General features: G+C 34.2%; 1 protein-coding gene across 1 annotated transcript in view; it reads left to right on the forward strand.

Annotated features, from left to right (window-relative positions):
* LOC108688714 (homeobox protein Hox-B1-like) overlaps positions 1-20,199 on the forward strand; it is a 53,618-nt gene extending 33,419 nt beyond the window's left edge. The window contains exon 2 of the mRNA XM_018195071.1: positions 19,774-20,199. Coding sequence (XP_018050560.1) covers positions 19,774-20,141 — 368 coding nt within the window. The 3' untranslated portion in view covers positions 20,142-20,199. The remainder of the gene's footprint in view (positions 1-19,773) is intronic.
* Positions 20,200-20,402: the final 203 nt, after the last annotated feature.

Consider the following 20,402-nt stretch of genomic DNA (forward strand, 5'->3'; position numbering starts at 1 on the left):
TAATATAAATATTATGTAAAAATTAACAAAAAATTAAACATTTTGACACAATTTGTGTCAAAGCAAACTGTGGAAACATATTTTTTCAGTAAAATTAATATTTATATGTTAAATTAACACGTGTTTTAATTCATTTAGCTTAGAATTTAAAGTATATTATTTTAATTTCTTTGTTCAACTTAATAAATTGTGTTATTTTGACTAACTAAGAAATTTTTTGAATATCAATTTAAACACAAAATATTCAAACAACATAATTACATTACGTTAAAAATTCAATACAGAACTTTAACGAATTTGAATAGATCAGTTTTAACAGAAATACAAAATACTTCTTACTGGACATGATGACATTTTTAGAGCAACAGTCTTTTTACTGACAGGACATTGAATTAAAAAAAAAACTTTTTTTCTATAACGATTATTCTTTAGAACCCATTTCCGAAGATATTTTTTTCAACGTATGGGACTTTTAAGTTCGCTCTTTGTCGAAAATCGATTATACATTCGCTTAACAAATTCTTCACATCTACTTTAATCGCTTGTGATTTTGGTATTCAGAAATGTTGCAGCATGTTACTGTCGACGATTAGGCTTGCTGCAAATTTACACTGTGAGTCGGATTAGACGGCTGCTAATTAGACTGCACTGTTTGTCGCGCATCGTCAACCGTACTTCCATGCGCCGACGAAACTAAATAGAGGATCAGTCCAAATGAGAGAGAAGCAAAACGATTTCAAAGGAAAGAGCGACGCGCAATGTGGCGGCTCTTCCATAAAATAAAAAATGTTTCTAAAGCTATATTTTCTTAGAAAAATATCCGCATCACATAAACGTTCATAAAAATATAAAATATAATTTTGTTTTAGAAATAAATTTTTTACATTGGTTGAATTGAAGAAAATTACTACGATTATACTTCAATTCCAGGATTGGCAAAATATGTTTTTTTTTAAGAATAAAACATTGTATTTAAAAAAAAATGTTTTTAATGTTTCATATATTTTGTCATATTCTAACTCTAGTATAAAAAAATATGTTTAAGGTATGTTAGAAACACCGATTTACTAAGCATATTTTAAACAGTTTAAAACACAATTTACTACTTGTTTTTTTACTCTTGTTCTTTCATGATTTTTTTTGTTGCAAAGGATATTCCGAAATTATTCTTTAATTAAAGGAGCACTGCTTGGTAAACATAGCAACGCTCCGGAACACGAGATGAGTGAAATTTTACACAAACAAGTTTCGTCCAAAAATTCTGTTGTGCCAATACACCGATGTGCGTCCCTTTAGAAGTTAGGTGTGAACGAGCGCACAGTTTTTACTTGGTCTAACCTAATTAATTCGAGGTGGTCTGATCGAGAGGAGAAGTTTCGGCACCGCACAAAAGAGGCACAGGCGGCCGATTGGCAACAATCGGACAGGAAATTAAGAACGCGATCAAGAAACGCCTCTTCATTGTTTCTTTTTCTTTTCTTTCGACGAAGCGCGACGAACATTGGATGGAGTCTCACGAAGCTTGTCTAGCCATTAACTTCTTCTTTCCGTGTTACCGCCCTTTTCCCATCATTTTCCTCGCTTTGATGATTTTCAAAGAAGTGAGGAACAAGATCAGGTAAAACGGGTAATAAGAAGATGAATGTTTTTATCATGTGGTATGATAGGGCATGATTAGAAAGTTTAAGGATGCGTAAGTATTTTTGCGTGTTCCGTTACGGAAAGATAGGGTTACCGCGTTGTTCAGAAAGAAATATTGTGTCCCTTTCTCCAACATTTCACTTACGTACCATCATAACATCCTCGATACATGATAAAATTGAAATTGATGGAAAAACGTTATTTATAGAGAACGTCATCGTATTACTGCAATTAATATCTGCATATTTAACCGTCTTTCTTGAATTTATCTCGAGTCGCCATCATCGAATGACGTTAATGATGAATATCTGATATAAGCAATAGCATCCGGGAGTGGCAGTGAAAGGAAATCAATGTTCCGTAAAGATGTCGTTCATATTATTCGTCTGCCACACACATAATTAAATACGTAGGTAGTTAATATCGCCTCATTAAATAACGTCCAAGAAACAAAGAGCTTACGTTAAAAAACAGTCTAACGGGACGAAGCTTTACAAGACTAATGACATAAAACTCTCTCCGATACTTTTACAAGATTAATTACGTCGAGATCTTTTGTGTTTTTTAGGTCTCAGAGATCTTCGAATTATCGAGTTCAAATTACAATGATGTGAAACGTCTTGAAATTGATCAGAGCCAAAAGATTGATAGCTTTAAATGATAGTCCTTGAATTTGCATCTGCCAGCGATTCAAAAGGAAGTGTGTGACTTTAAAGACACCTTATATTTCATTATGCGTATGTTCCGCCTACGTCTCATAATACGAGCATAAGAAGTTTGAACGCTAATCATGTTGTCAAGCAGGTTTCAGATTTCTTCTCTCCTGGTTCGGTTTATCGGTATTTTTTCCTTTTCCTCACAATCAGCAAAAGATAATTTCTCTGTCGCGTTGACGTAATAAATCTATAAATTCTTCTTTAAGTCGAAGAAACAGTAGAAGAATATCGCTAGGATTGATAAATGCTAGTAATTTCTCTGAGTACAAAAGAGTGAAAGTAGACTTAACAGATTTTGGTTAAATAATTTTTCTGTTGCCGAATATACTTTTGTTGAGATAGTATTTAAAATTAAAATATTGTTAAACTTACCCGTATTTCATGTGCACATTTTCCAAAGAGAGAATTTATGGCTTTAATTCTCGAATAGTAGCTCCGCAGGGCAGAAGGAACGTAAGAAAAAAATGTCATATCTGATATATCACACGTACACGCCTCTCGCTTTCGAATCTCGCCGATGAAATGGCTGTCGTCGATATTATTAACGGCACGTAATAGTGAAATCGATAGAACTCTTTTTCCGTGCTACCCGACTTAATGCGATTCCAACTTATCCTGTACCTGCTTATCGCCGGTACTACTAGGAAGGCCGTGCTACCGTGCATTATGCTCTACGCACGCCGATTCCGATCCGGTCGGTTATTTCACGGTGATCGGATACAGAATTCAGATCTGCGTTCCAGTGGCTTCTTGCGGGGCCATTAAAACGGAGAGCTCGGCGACGGAGGCCGCAACTGTTCCGCCATAACGATAATCCTTATTATTTTACAAGTAAATGAGACGTGTTGCCGAACAGAATTTTTGCGCCGTTCTGTACCTGATTTTGCAACAGCTGATTGGCAGATTACTGTTGCATTGGCAAAGCAAAGACTGATGTTCGGCGCGTAAAAGGTGAAATTCCGATGACGATGACGACATGTTTCTTAGTTTCAGAACTACGTCACTGCTCTTTAACGATTAACGATCTCGTAAAAACAAAGGAAGGGTATAAAGATGGGATTCTGAAAGCGTCATTATCGCATCTGTTATATTCGTTTGGCCATTTCGTGATAATATTATTCGTCGTTAAATAAGAATTCAGTTGATTCCCTGCGGTGATAGCGTTTAAGAGTTCTTCTTTTTATTCCATTTAGTAACGGCGCAAAATTCAACAACATTACAGAACCGCGGCGAATTCCATTCCGTCGGATTTACGGTCAACGACACGTTAACAAGGGCGGCGCGGTGCGAATGAAAGAACAAGAAACTCCGGTTCATTACTCGTAATGCCCGCAAGTCTAATTGGTTGAGTTCAATCGGCACTTTTAATACCAGTTTCTCAACTGCATGAAAATTCTTTTCCTTTGTTCTAATTGGAATCCTCAAGACGAGACTCACGATTGTATTCGAACGTTTATAGATTTCAGATTTGTAATTATTCCTCTAGAAAATCAAGTAAATAGGAGGACAAAAAACTTTCATTTATATGTCTAGTTAAGTTAATTAAAAACTTGAAATACTTTTAATTCTTCACAAACATGCGCGAATTAAAATTATGATAATCCTCAATGCTAATAGCCTTCTATATATATAATTGCTATCTATATATAATATAATTGCCACGGAGATAAAGTGACATTAATGACATTCATATCTACTAATTTCTCGTAACACGAAATTATCCGCATCCGTATACCGTATATATTCCTCTGACGTTAAATATCGCAGGAAAATCCAGCAAGCGGCGGTCTCGACTCGCCAAGCGTTTGCACCACAAAAAGCTTCGTACTTCTTGCAAAAAGTCCATTCACCGTGTGATTATTCAGCATCATCAGTTTCATCGCGTCAGCTAACTCAGGCGCGAGCGCGAGCGCATTGCAACAATAACTTCGCGCTACACCATTACCACGTTATAAATGCTAATTGTGCAGCGCTACGCGCGACTTGCCTTTTTCATTGCTCCGCGACGTTTGTCATTCCCGCGGCTGAGCGACATTTACGCGTGCCGGAAAAGAGAGAGAGAGAGAGAGAGAGAGAGAGAGAGAGAGAGAGAGAGAGAGAGGCGAGAGAAAGAAAAGGAGAGGGAGAAGAAAAAAAAAAGAAACATAATACCCAATCGGTTTACGACCAATGTGACATATTAATGTCTCGTAAAACAAGCACTTTGTATTAAGAAGCCAATGTAATCGTCGTTGTCGTCATCGACCTTGAACCCTGAACTTAGGGCTCCGCGATTGTCTTGCGATAATCCGACGTCGTTACGGGCGGGATTTTTTTCAGCTTATCGCGAGATGTTCCGCGCGGTTGTTTATGAGTTTATTAATTTTATGCCGGAGCTAATGACCCACTCTCGATGATTACGATCAACGTTCGTCATGTAAATGACGACATCGTACGGCACAGTCTCTCTCTCTCCCCTCCCTTTCTACATTTGTGCTTTATACGAACTCCTTATACTTTGATTTATCGTAAGGAGAGTTGCTATAGATCTCACGAGATTATCATTAAATTTAAATTATAATATTGTCTAAGATATCTTTGAGCCTTTTCGTGAGAAAAAGGGAAAGTATATCGTTCGAGAGAAGCATCAGTGACAAATGGCAAAGAGGAGAAAACGATTAAAAACATTTCGAAGCGATTTCTAATGTTGATTATTTTCTAATTATATATTATATTATATTATATTATATATAATCTAATTAATTAATACATCGCGAGAAATGTTGTGAAATATCTTCGTTCTATATGGCCATTAACCCTCAAAGGTTCGTTCTATCGTTTGTTCAGTCATAGCAGCTGCGCTTGCAATGCGATACCGCTCTTTTCACCATCCGAGGCCTTCCGCATTGTTGGTGGTCCAGCGTTACCTGCTGACGTTTCTATCAGACGAGGTATTGTAGCGAGTTAATCGAATTGGCAAAGCATTTTGTCTGCGTCTGAATCTCTACGCAAACTACATTTAAATATTTTAATATTTTATCACGCATACACGTGTTTTTATTGATCAATTCTACATAAATAATAAATTCTGCATAAAATCTTTATTTTTGTCATAAATTGCATTCCGTTTGGAAGTGTTCTATTCTTAAATATTTAATATCAAAAAATTGCGAGAAAAAATATTGTATCATTATTGCGCGAGTTACGTCCAAATTTTTGTATCTAATTGTTCATTTATTTATATGACTCATAATTTTAGAAAGCTTTGACAAACGATATCATAAAAATGTCCGAAAAAAGAGACTTTAGGCATCACACAAGTTGCTAGATACATTAATTATACGAAATGTTCGAAAAAGACATATTGAAGGAAATTATTTTTCCAAAAAACTATCGCTATGCAGCAAGTATGATATTCGACGCTTACGACCCTACAGATTTTGTTTCTTTCTGTTCTGAATATTACACCCAGAGGAATTGAAACTTCCGGGAGGACACGTGTGCTCCGCGAGACGACTAGAAACATATATGGACATTTTCAGTGTTTCTAAAATTTATATTTTACAAATAAAAGATTTGAAGTGTTCAAAATACATGCCAAAGCATTTGCTTCAGCGAGCCTTGTCGATTTAAAAGAGTTTGTAAAAAATTAATGGAATTCGTAAAAAATCATTGTATTGCAAGGATTTATTTTGGCCGTATCGTTTTGCTGGCTGTATCATTTTGTAACGCGAAGTGTTTCATCGCTACATCGGCCTTACATGCAAATACATGACGTAAACTGCGATATATCCAACAGTCGATTCGCGATAGTTCATTCGGATCGAAGGCACCTATGATTTTTCACCTGAGCCGTTTATTTCCGTACTGCTCGTAACGCGATGGATGTGCGATCGATAACCAGCGCCGATCCAGCGGCTATCGCCTTCGAATCGTACTCGCGCATACAATCCTGCTTACATATGCAAATACACATGATAGTATGATTACGAAAAGTTTCCTGCTGTGTAACTTCCTACCAGCATCGACTAATGATACCAGATCACAAAATGAAACGTGTTCTTTGTTGTCTAAATAAAAGTCATCTATTTTTATCTCTATCCATTTCTATTTATTATTTCTATTCACCAAGTCTATTTTTCGAATTATTATCATATTATATTAGGCTTCTTTTTATCATTATTTATTTTTTTTATCATTATTTATATTCCATATGTCCATACTTAATATAGTTAATTGAGATTAAATGATGTTTGATTTTGCGACATGAAAAGCACAATATAACAGGATATTTTTAATAATTCAGGATGAAGTGCACAAATACGCAGGTTACAAAAATTTAGACTAATACTTTGACGATATAAATGTTTACAATCAATTTTTTTTTTTAATTAAAGATTCGAATTTCACACTGCCTGCCTTATTTTGCCTGCTTTATTTTATTTCATTAGTTTCCTCAAATCGAATCTTCTCGTTAACTGAAACAAATAATATGGTCCACAAGCATGAATTAAAATCCTTCAATCCTAAAATCGACGTTTTAATTCATGTCCCCTTCTTATCTCAATCATGCGAGGGGAAAATGTAAAAATACCACTGCCAAATTGATTCGCAAAGGAGAAAGGGGACCGTGATGGAAAGAGGACGAAACGAACGAAGAGGGATAGATGGAGAGAGAAGGAGGCGGAGCAGGAAATAAGTTCGGCCGCCATTTTGGGTGAGATTTGTCTTCATTAGGACTTCCTGCGGCGCCACTAACGTCCCACCTGGCGTTATAAGGTGTTGAACCACTCGAAGCGGTGATATTAGCGGCTGATGAAACGATATTGCTCCTGATGGGTGGTCCCCCACCTCAGTGTCGTTGATGAAGACGCGAACAGTTGGCTCTCCTTCGTCTTCCTCGCTCGGACTTACAAGTCGAGCTGACTTATTCACCCCTGATGTGGATTTACCAAGGCGACCCTTCGTCGCGCGCGTATAAGGTGCCATGTACTTAAAGTACATGGCACATCAGGGACGTTTTAGTTTATTCGCGTTCCCCAAGTCGCATTTATTTCACGTACAATACGAGAGTAATAGAATACGGACACTGATTACGTATCAAGCGATATATATCTTAATGTTGTATGATATCTTTTTGTTCTGCGGAACAACGCTTTTCTGCTAGTGTTTCTTCTTCTATTTTTTCCATCAATTGCCTCAACAGCTACGCTTCAATATTTTATGATTTTATATAATACAATGAAAAAAAATATAGTCAATTTTAATAAATATTTAGTTGAATACTGCCAACTAAATATTTATTAAATGTAAAGATATATTTATTTGATACAAGAAATATTAATTTGATTTAATAATCATTTTTTTATTGAACAAATATTATTTACTTATTGTAAGTAACTGTTTAGTTGGCAGTATTGAATTAAATTTTTAAATTTATTAAAATTAATTATATTTTTTTCTCAGTGTATTTATTTTTGTTTCGTACTCTAATTCCCTTCTTATTTCTCTTATACGTATTAGATTCTAGACACTCTATATTTCTTAGCACGCGTGCCTAACCACCTGATCAAAGTAGCGCTTATCGTTTATTGCGAAAGTACCGGACGTGTCGCTACCCGACTCACCTCAACATAACTTTACCTGTACTTTACCGCGACATTCTCTAACCGAATTCTGACTCGCCTAAAGGAATGTGCTCGGAACACGCGATCGTCCATAAATTGGGCGCTCTTTCGAAACATTTTTCGTGCATATTCTTACCGCATGTATAATCATTCCAAAGACAAAACAATGATAGTTCCTTGTTTGAAAAAATTAAATATCATGATAATTTCTTCTTTAGAAAAATTAAATGTATATAATAATGATGGATAATTATTCTTCAGAAAGGAGAAAGATTAAATACATACGAATATGAATCGATATTTCTAAAAAAAAAAAAAGTTTTCAAGAAGAAGCGCCAAATTTATGAAAAGTTACATCTCAAAAAAGATAAATCAATGATTTTTTTAATTAAGTTTATTAAATCATACTTAATTAATGGAAAAATTGAAGGATGAAATCGGTAATTTGTTAATAAGTTTTGAAAAGTACAAGTGAAAATATACTCCTTAAAGTACAACAGACATACACTCGTGCGTAATTGCCCCTAACGAGATTTACATTAGATTTGCACAAACTTCTTTACTGCGCGTTTGTATTATGCGATCTTTATACGAGATAGAATTCAAAGTTGAGAAATCGCATTCAGCGTTAAATGCGCGATGAGAATATGGATCATTGTGTTTGTAAAGGTAATGAGGCTAATGGCGGAAGGCCTCGGATGTTAGTCTCGAGAAAAGAAAAAAAGGGGTAGCGTGACAATCCAGTCAGGCTAAAGAATTTCTCTTGTAATTACGCTAATCAGCGGCACGTGAATTGACTGCCTGTTTTTCGACGATTTCAAAGCTGCTAAAAGCGAGTAAAGGACCAGAGACGTCGGAAATAGACGTAAGAGACGATAAAGGGGGTAACGAAAGGGACGTACGAAAGGGACGAGAGGAGAGAGATGCATAACGAGAGAGATGAAAATCTGAGAAAGAAGTCTGAGTTAATAGGATCAGAGAACCGCGGTCAAACGATCCTTGAAGCCGCTGTTATTTAAAGAGATGCGAAAGAGACATCTCAAAGCGACATTACGTCGTGTGTTACGTCGTTCTCGAAATTCACGGAATCATTCCTCGCGAACGCCGCCCCACACAAATTGCATTAAACTTTACTACGTTGGTATTTTCAATTTAAATTAATGCCATGCAACCACGTATAAACTGCACCTATAGCTTAGCTTTTCTGTAAGGTATTTAAAGTATATTATTTCATATAGAATTTAAGCAGACAGACGATATAAATTGCTAATATTATATATATTGTTCTAGATTGTGTATAAAATAATTTCAATATTTAACAATGTAATGTAATTAAATGGATTAAATATTATTTAAATTGTTTTGAAACTTCTTATCCGAAGTACTAAAAAATTAAAAATCAAACTCTATATATATATATATTATCTAATTTGTTTATTTATTTGAAAAAATAAAATACGAAATAAATATACGAAAAATTTCTTTCTCTCTTAAAATAAATAGCTCATACTTGCGTATATCTGTCACTGCAATTGAAGATAATCTTTTTTTATACTCTAGCGATAAAAATTGTTTTCCATGGTGATAAACGTCGAGAAACATTCTTCGTACTAAAATAAAATCGGGCGCGAGTTCTCAAAAATTGAGACAAGCAGAAGAAAAATTTGTCGCTGAACGAAGGAAGTGACTTTTCTTCCAGGTATTTTAAACGGCCCGTGTCCGCACCTCATGGAAGGACGAGTGTCTAGTCGCGACTGACAAAGGACGTCGTCTCCCGGTCATTAGTCACGGCGTCGTCACTTCTGCAATTAGAAGCCACTAAGCATTTTTTTCGCTCCACGCCCTACGTCCCTCTCCTCTTTCGTACGCGTCTTTATGAGCCTAGCCGTGGCGTGTGAGCCGACACGCCATATTCCCGAGGGGATCCTTATGTGGCAGTCGAGTTACCGTATTTTACGCTCTATGCTGAAACGAGTCTCTTGCACTTCGTTTCTTCGTTAAGCGACGATTCGAAAAGCATCCGTTATACTTCGATAACTCGACCGAGACGGTTTTGAATTGCTTCGAAAGCGATTAATGGTAATGCGGTAATGCGGTTTCTTTGAACAAGGAAGAGAGTGAGTGCATTACGTGTATTCCATTTTAATTCTCTTTTAAAAAAGTTTTCTTTTTATCTGTATTATATACCGAACAATTTATGTAAAAATCTGAGGAAAAGAATTGAAGAAAAAAATAAGAAAATCAATTAATTTCTTGCAATCTTAATTTTATTTTTATTAAGTTAAATTTCTAATTGAAGAATCTAATGTTAAATATGTATTTTTGTATTTCTTAGATATTAAAAAATTCTATGAAGATAAAAGATTGAAATGTTACATAAGAATTTAAAATATGACTGCCTTTTTTGAAAATTATGTAATACATGTAATACATGAAGAAATAATCAAATAAAATAAAAAAATAACATCTGAATATCTGTAGACACAGAAGTATATCGCGTTAGATTTTACTTTATTAATTTAAATACTTTATTAATTTAAATAAAAAATTAACATTAATTATTTATATATTATTATAATTTTAATTCAAGTTTTATTAAAATTTTATTTGGAATCGCTGATGTTTTCGATCCGAGTTCATAAAAATTAACCGAACGCGTTACGCTCTTACAAATGACGACTCGTCGATCTCACATTAACGATCTGTCGCTTCTCTCGAATAATGTAATAAGAAAACGCAAGATAAACGACGCCGTAACTTTGTCGCTCGCTCTTCGGTGCAGAGATGCAAGTTGGAAAAGAAGGAGCAGGAAAGCGAAAGTGGCAGGTCGCGCTTACAAACCGGCGAAAAATCAAACGATAAATCTCGAACTCGGGGCTGCGGTTATGCCCTTGGGTCTAAACGACTAAATAAGTGTTCCAATTTCAAAATTACCCGCTAAACGATTTGTGGGCCGGCAGAAAATATATCGTTGACATGTGGGCAAAGCCCCTCGGGTTAAGAGCCGGGGTAGTAAGCCGAGGCAGGAGCACGAAGAAGGAGAGCCAGGGGAAGGACAGCGGCAGGGAGAGAAGAGAGACTCCCGGAGATGCTGTCGGGAGACAAATGACCGTCGACCGACGGAAGACACTTCCAAATTGCTCCACGGTGTCACAGTCCCGCCTCTTTTTGCGTGTCTCTTCGTATATTCTTCGAATGCTCACTTGTAGCGGGCGGACGACTTATTAGCGAAATACCGCGGGACGCGGACGTGTGGCACGAGCGACCGTTTGTTTTACCGCGCCGCGCCAGTCCGATCTCTAAGCGAGAGAAGACCAGCCTTTATTCTCTAATTTAATTCACTGACACACGCGCGTGATCCACAATTTTGATTTTCTTTAATGATTGCAATTTCTTATACGACAATTTGTAATAATAGTACAGAATAACTCGGAATGTTAATTTAAGATACCTTTTCTCGGATGCTCGAAAGGGTTTAATACTATAGAATGATATTTGGAATGATTTGTCTATGTATTATCCACTTATCCACTGCAAAAATTCATTTGAATCAGGCAGAATTTGGTGACAGTGTCATTTTTTTCATATTTATGATAGGGTATATTCCCTGTCGAGAGGTTTACCTCGTTTTACCCTTTATTTTATAATTTGATGTACAAGACGGTCTCAAATATATAATACTTTAGCAGAGATTTAATAATATAAAAGTAAAGCTGATATATGTGAATACAATTAAATTATAAATGATTAAATGATACTTTCGGGTTTGCCTTGTTCCTCTATTTTTTTAAATACAGTCGATTATGATCACACTGATCACTAAAATATGAGAATAACGCGACATTTTGCGTACATTTCCCACATTAACTGCATGCGGCACATACTTTAATAATACAATGGAAAGTTATGTGGATAAGTATAATACGTTCAACATTGTCTTGCAAATTACGAATTACAAACGACGGAGGACTTTAATTTTGAATCACTTTGAAGTGCAAAATGAATTATTTTTATATTATAGTAGTGACACGCGGATGACATGTATTAAGATATAAGATTAATTAAATACTCATTTAATTAAATTTTTTCAACGCCACTTGATTCCGAAATATCCCGTCGTTTCTACACACTTAGAAGTCATTAATTATAGGATTTAATTAATAGTACGGATCGATAAATCGCCAACTATTCGTCAGAAATAATCGCACCTGCCCCGTTTTCTAGCTTGGAGCGTCAAAGGATAATGCGACACACAACGCTGCCTCTTGCCATGCGAATAATAAACCGCGTGTATACAGTGTGGCGGCACAGCGATGTACATTGCAAGAATGCCAAGAACCAAAAACAACCAGAGCCGAGAGTGTTGTGTTTTGCTAGATAATCCATTGTCGCAAAATTTATTTAACATTATAAGAAATTTCTTTAACATTATAACTATATACTGAATATTCGAATTTATATTTTATATTTTTACCAATAATGTGATAAATTAATCTCGATGAATTAGCTAGTATCTTGAAACTAATATTATTTAAAGAATGAAAGTTACCTTCGTTTTTAAAAAAAAACAACTGTATTCTTCAAATTTTTAAGTTATATTTACTAATTTTCTTTAAACGAAGTAATAAATCAATTATTCAAATTTTTATCTTAAAGAGGAATCGAATAATTTACAAATAAAATTAAAGACTTGCTACCTAAATAATTCAGTTTCTGATGCTAATTAAAGAAAAATAACTGATATTTATACAATATTTCATTCGTCTTAATGATCAGAGAAAAAAGTCTTAATAATTACTTTAATATAATAACCAATTACATTAGAACATTGGAATTTATTCATGAATAATTCTAAGACTGATGATATAAACATAAAGTATCGAACCGCTAACGTAAAGTATTAAAGCACTTTAATGAACAAAATTTTCCGGTAACAGAATTATGTTTCAATTACTCTTGATGATGGCACAAAGGTTGCCGCTGGCAGGTAGTGTCACTTGTAAAAACGTATAGTATAGGAATACCGTTAAAAACATCAAGACAATGTAATGACTTGATTTTTTTTTTTTCCACTTACCCCCGCGCGCCGATAAAGATGTCAAATATCCCGAGAGACTATCCACAATGGCAAGAAGCACGATGGGAACCTGTTACGTCACGAATATATATATATATTTACGGGGAAGAATTCAAGCGATGCATTGTGCACGGTCGTTAACCTATTTCGATCTTTCTTTACGTGACAGCGGTATCGCCGCGGTGACATGTTGTTCGGCATGCCGCTTCGCACTGTCGCGATTTATGCTCGTGCTAGATCCTCGTCCAGGATCCTCTGGTCTGGCAGCATTATTGTAATTCGCAATGTAATAAATGCGTTAAACCCGTTAAGCATATACCGCTCGCGGATATCAAATTTCCGCACGCTATGGAAAAGGATCCCTTAGGAATCTGTTCGTTCGCATAATAAGAGATAATTTATTCACAAAAATTATCTGTCCGAGAATTTTTACATGGACTCTTTAACTTGGTAAATTAATTAATACATCGTGTAACCAATCTAATGTGTATACAATTATGTTTTTTCATTCTTCCAAACAGATAGTAATACTAATTAGTTTAGGATATATTATTTTCAGATTAAAATCGTTATTGGCAAAAATTTTTCAATAAAATGAAAATTAAAAATTCTAATATCAAAATATTGATTTTAACGTAACAATAAATCTTTAATTCGCAAATGATCGTAAATAAATTTCAAAATTGTCAACACTTGAGTATTGAACGGATGAGCAATGAAAAGTGGATGTGTCGAAATACCGGAACTCGTTAACGGCGTAACGATTTTCTTTGTTGCATCACAGACCGTTTGCAGTTTGACCGTAAAATTCAGCTTAACAAGAAACTGTTGTCGAATAATCTACTCGACGAGACGCCAGTTAAGCTGTTTCAAGATCGTCGCGCCTCTTAACTCCGTCACTATTCTACTCGAGTGAATCTTGCTCGAGCGTAACCAAGATGGCCGCGCAACGGTTTTGTTGGTCTTTCGCGAGACATATCATGTCGCTTTGCATCGTGCTGTTTGCTTCTACGGCTGTTTTCCTCTGTACCATCGTGCTACGATAAATCAAGTTTCGAAAATTTCTCTAACATATTTTTCATGATACATAATTTTCATTTATGACAGATTATTTATTCATTAGAAAATTTCTAATAAATAACAATTTTCTTTGACGATTTTAATATAGAAAGTTTAACTGTAAATTGACAATAAAAATATTATATTAGATACATTTTTATAATTAAATATTGCACTTTGAAGAATTATTGTCATGATTGCATTTGCTGTGATTAATTCAGATATGAAGTTTAGATAGAAAATTCTTCGTGATTATCAGTACATAAAGAGAATGATTTTACTGAAATATCTAAAATTTAAATAGATCTGAAAATAATTTTGTTGAATTATCAAAATAATTATATAAATAATTGTAAAATGCTCAAGCTTGTTCTTAAAATATCAAAACTTTTTGCAGCATTATGGTTAAATTTTCTACATTATTATTTTGGTTCCTAAAAAAATTATTTTCGGATCTGTAGACTCTTTAGATATTTCAGCTAAATCTTTTTTTCGTTGACTCTAGTTGCGAGTTATAGTTCTAGACTAGAAAGATTAAATTTAAAAATAAATAAATTTAGAATATAATTAAAAAATTAAAAGTTTAGTGAAATTATATAACGAAAATTTTTGTTACAGTTTTTTTTTTGCATCCTCTATAAGTTACAAATTATAGAGAATGTGAGTTTTGCATCGAAAAATGTCTCACATAATATAGTTTACGGAGCTTTTAACCTTTTAAAATTGGTATACTCTTTAGAGACTACATATCACTTTAGTCATAAAAGGATCAATCTGTTATTAATTATTACGTTCATTATGAAAGCGGTTAAATTATGTTCGGAAGAAGATAAAGCACAGATATATGAAAGTATACCGGTTCACGTAATTAAACCAAATTTTCGGCCAAGTCAGCACATTAATCAAGCGAATTTCGCCGCCATCTGTGACCCTAGTAGATGTCATACACGGATATGGTTTACGCACGGCAGGTGGTCGCGCGGCTACCCTTTATGTGGAATTTATTTCTGTACAATTCTCCAGTGGGTATCTATATATCACTTTAAAGAAAATTTAGATTTTTAATCCCTTTTCTTATTATTTTAAAAGAATTCCAATTTAAAATCATAATAAATTTCTCTAATCTTAATAAAATTTAACGATTTATGTGTACAATGTGCATTTTAGAAATATATATTTTAGTAAATAATACTTTACATCTCTAATGAAACGTAGATAATATGGAATTTTGAAAAAAAATTGTAGAATCTGGAATGTTTATTGACGAAAGGGTGAGAAAATTTTTCGGAAAAGGAAGCATCGACAATGGCTTAAAACTGTTTGGAAAGTTGAAGAGGAAGAGGGAAGAGGAGACGCGAGTTGCGAAAAGACAGCCGAAGCGGCGAATCGTGAACATCAAACGAATTAAATCTCTGCGGAGACCGACCGCAGAAACTAATATCTCGACGCTTCTTCCGTCCGTCCATCCGTCCTTTCGTTTACCGTTTCATCGTCGTGTTCTCAACATCTTTGTCGTGCAAAATTCTCATTCGCTTTGTCTTCGATTTCATTTGTCAATGTGTTCTCGAATCGCTGGTTTCAGAAACTATAAATAATTGTTAGGCTCGAAGAGAATGATGGATGTAAATGAGAATTGCAATGAGATTGAAAGATATGTAATTAATTAAATTAATCTACCACGAATAATATAAAATTGCAATTAATACAGAAAACATTAAAATTAATAGGTTAATAGAAAATTAAAATTAATATATTGATACAACATTGCAATTATTGTATGAAAAATGACGCATATTTTTGTATTATATGATCATAAAACTTTCATCTTTTTAACAGTTTTTTTTCCATTTTTTTATATGTGATTACACGTTGCACTTGGGTTGTAGTGCGTACATGTAATCGAATTAATACGCCTTTTGCGAAAGGCTCTCTCTTTCGTGGCAAAGTGCTTGACAGTCTCCTCTTTAATTATTTTCTTGACGTCTGTAGATCGGCAATTAATTTTCTTCCGTGTGCGCGCTACGGCTATCAATATTTCTATCTATGTATAATATTGATTTCAGTTGTAAACATAACTAAATTAATATATCGGCAAATAGAATATTCCCTAAACATTCAATGTATATTTAATATTAATTCAACAAAAATGTCATCAGTTCTATATTGCTCGCATATAGAACTGATTACATTTTTGTTTTTTTAGAATTACTATGCCTTCATCAATTTAATCAGATATTTTCAATATAAACGCAATTAAAAACATACTAATAGAAAATTATAGATATAATATAATCAATAATTAATGTTCATAGTTTTTTCAACAAATATCAAGATTCTGAGATGTTTAGACTAACGGTTAACTCTATACATAAATATCAGCTATTAGAAAAACGGGACATGTTATGGTTTAAACGAAACATGTGTTACTCTGTATTTTTGGATTGCGTTTAAGCACAGTTGTACCCTTTTCTCCAATTAGCGTAATAAAATGATTAAGATGGTAAGAATGCCAACACCATTCTTTCAAATAAGATAGACTGTCCCCCCGAAAACAAGAAGTCCGATCACCTTATATGTGCATGACATCGCTCGTGTCGGTTAGTGAAAATTTTTTAAGTGGACTGTACGGTCGGGTTGTGCAGGTGTGACCGATGGCGGCGGCCTTTGATCCTGGAGCGACTTCTCGGCTACTTTGTCCACGACTCATCGCCCCCCCCCCCTCTCTCTCTCTCTCTTTCTCTCTCTCTTTCTCTCTCATCATTCGATTATTTCTTAATGGCTAACGCCATTGCGAAAATGATCGTTGCGTATATTTCTTGGTAAACATTACGCAAAATAAAAAATATACGGGGTCGCTCCGATTATTGGATAATGACGTTAATTGATACTACTTTCTTCATTCCGAGAGTCAGCGCGAGCATAACAAAATTATAAAACAGAAATTAATATTACGCGATATCATCTGCTAATAAGATACGATGAACGATAATTATTTTAGGCTATTTCGCGAGGAAACGATTATAAAACCAATCGATATAATAATTTTCATGTCAAGCTTTACACATCGCTAGAATAGTTTTCCATGATCTAATCTAATATAAAGAGATCACCTATAGATAATCAGCAGATAGTAAAATAAATTCTTCGCATGCTTTAATCTCGACAGATAATGCTAAAATGTGTATTCGAAAAATTAGATTGTAATGTTCACTTTTATGTTATTATAAATTGTGTAGCTAAATATTCGATAAGATAAGGCACGAATAATTTAATTGGCTACACAATTAATTAATTTATAATAACAAACAAATTTTTAAGAAAATTGCCGCGCTTGATATAATAAACTTGATAGAACGGAAACTTTTAAAAAACTTATTAAAGTGGCACTTTTTCAGATGATATTTTGGTATAAAAAATTCATAATAAAAAATACGCATGCATTAACATGCTTGTGTATATATGTGTGTTTGTATGTGTGTGATTTCAAATATTTCGATAATTCAGAATAAATTGCTCAATTATTTATTTGAAGTTTGAATTTTTGGTCTAGATACGTTAGCTAGAGAAAACATACATCAACTAACAGAATGCATCATATCCTATTTAAAAGTAGATGTTGCGTGTACAGTATATATAATATTATAAAATGAGATTATTTATATTCGCATACATCTAATCTGGTAAAACTACAAATCGCTTCGAAGCTAAAGACGAACGTCTGGTAGAAACATTTTGAACTACAGCCTTAGCTGGTAACCGGGAACTATCATAGTTATGGCTCTCGGAATTCCGTGGACTGAGCACCGTAACGAATGCGTAATACTTTTATGGGGATAACCCTCCTCATGACTCGAAAATACATTTAATTTGTAGTCTTCAGAGACGATTCCGTGAATTACAATTCCAACGATGGTCGTCTGAAAAAATTTCGATTCGTTTTGCATATTCCAATCACGGAATTATAAAATTTCGATTATTGTGTATATACGCATTCATATATACAGCATTTATATGCAGTATTTCCAATGTCATTTTGTACAAAAGAATATCATAGATCTTTTTGAGAAACTAAAGTAAACTAAGATCGAAATAAAAGGAAAGTAAATGCGTGTTGTTAAAAGATTTATTTTAATGTCTTCAATTGTTTCAAACTTGTACTACTTGTACTTGTTATAACTTTTCTATCAATATATAATTTTCACTATCTTTTCACTACCTTTATCACCATTTTACAAAGTTTCCGCTGAAAATGTAAAAGTGAAAACGAAATAAAATCTATGCAAAACTATTTTTTATTTATATATGCATGTACATATATAGTAATTCAGATTGAATTATTTAAGCACTAAAAATCTAGCTTTGAGGTGTTAGGATCATTCTATTCCTTATATATTGTTTTTTATTGTTTAAAATTGAGTGGGACTTTGGAGACATCATAATTGATGCACAAAAATAAACATTTTTACTGTTAAAATTCAATATAAGTATCTGAATACCCATACATTGGAAGGTTAATAAGTATAAAAAGTAGAAGAGCGATAAAAAAATAATACCTAACGTGATCTTTGTTTCATACAAAACATTTATTTGCTATATGCGCTTCAATCTCTGATCAGCATGTGTTACTTGCTGGCAATCTCGTGAAATTAATTGATAACTATCTTGTCCTGATTATCACATAAACATGTATATCCTATATTTATTGATACCTTTATAAATAAATGTAATATAAAGAAACTCAATCTATACGCCCGATCCATCTGCTGTAATATATTCTTATCAAGTCTTTCTATCTCTTGTTTTATTCTCATACGCGGAATTAACTACTTATAACGTACGTTAAGTATGTGGCGAAAAACGATAAAGCATACGGACACTAAACGTTCATTTAATTTTCCAATATCCTTTTTTTTCTTTCGTACAACTCATATTTTACACCTAATGCGTTTTCATGGAGAATTTTTTCCGCCATGTAGCTTTGCGAGAGATTACTCATACATCAGCGATAAAATCTTAATTCATCTATTCGTATCGGTAGCTAATTATCGCATTGCGTTCCCGAGAGACATGGATCGTCGGAACCAACGGTCTTGTTATCGGCAGCATTTAATTGCCGCTGAATCGACGGTTCGTTTGTGCAATACCCGCGTCTATCTTCGCTCATTCATTATCCGCGTGCACGATAATCGATGCCATGAGGCGCGGCGCTATCACGAAGGCATCACGAATCATTTTCAGATCTTTCCATGAGAAACCGTATGGATCACCGATAAAATTAATATATATAAAAATATATACATAATATATACATAAAACAATCTTTTAATTATTTTTATCGATTACCATTTACTTTTTAGAAAGCTACTTTTTGCTTCATTGCAAGATTGATTGTACATGTGCACATTTGTAAAATGAATTATTTTGCAAATATTTAAATAATATAATTTTCCCACTAGTTACTTGAAAAATTAAAAAATAACATTATTTTATATTCGAATGGCAAGGATATGTTATTCGAAAATAACAAAGCCACAGACTGATTATAAAATTGTAAAAAAAATTTAAATTGAGTATAGTCCCGTATAGTCAACGTATCGATTCGCCACGTCATGTATTGATTAAATAAGTATAATATATAAACACAACTAATTATGTCTATTCTCTTATGTTGCAGAACAAGCCAATCACTTAAACCTGTTCAACAATCGCCAACAGCCGAAGAAGAAGCGCAAGAGTCGAACCGCGTTCACGAATCAGCAGATCTTCGAGCTGGAGAAAAGATTCTTGTATCAGAAGTACTTGAGCCCAGCCGACAGGGACGAGATCGCCGCTCAGCTGGGTCTGAGCAATGCCCAAGTGATCACGTGGTTTCAAAACAGGAGGGCGAAGCTCAAGAGGGATATGGAGGAGCTTAAGAAGGACGTGCAGACTGTGAATCCACTTCTGGTCGCTCAACATCATAAGACTTTCCTAGAGAACGTGCAAGATCTGGGAATCTTAAAAAAACGACCATTGCCAAATTCCATGGACGAAAAATCGTAGAGGTCAATTCGAAATCGACTTTTCGACCTTCTGTGTGCAATTGAGGCTCGACAGGAAAGTCGGATAACGAACAATTATTCGTATAATATCAAGTGTTTTCGATCGAAATGAAAAACCGTATGATCGAACCGTATGATACATATTACGATGTTATTATTCAGACAAGCACGGAAATTTATACGTGTCAATGACTGCATTTTGTATAATAGTCTTTTTTTTTACATGTGATTCGGTTTCTTGACGCATTTTAATGTTCTTTCT

Source organism: Atta colombica, unplaced genomic scaffold, assembly GCF_001594045.1.
Source record: "Atta colombica isolate Treedump-2 unplaced genomic scaffold, Acol1.0 scaffold238, whole genome shotgun sequence".
Classification (NCBI taxonomy): domain Eukaryota; kingdom Metazoa; phylum Arthropoda; class Insecta; order Hymenoptera; family Formicidae; genus Atta; species Atta colombica.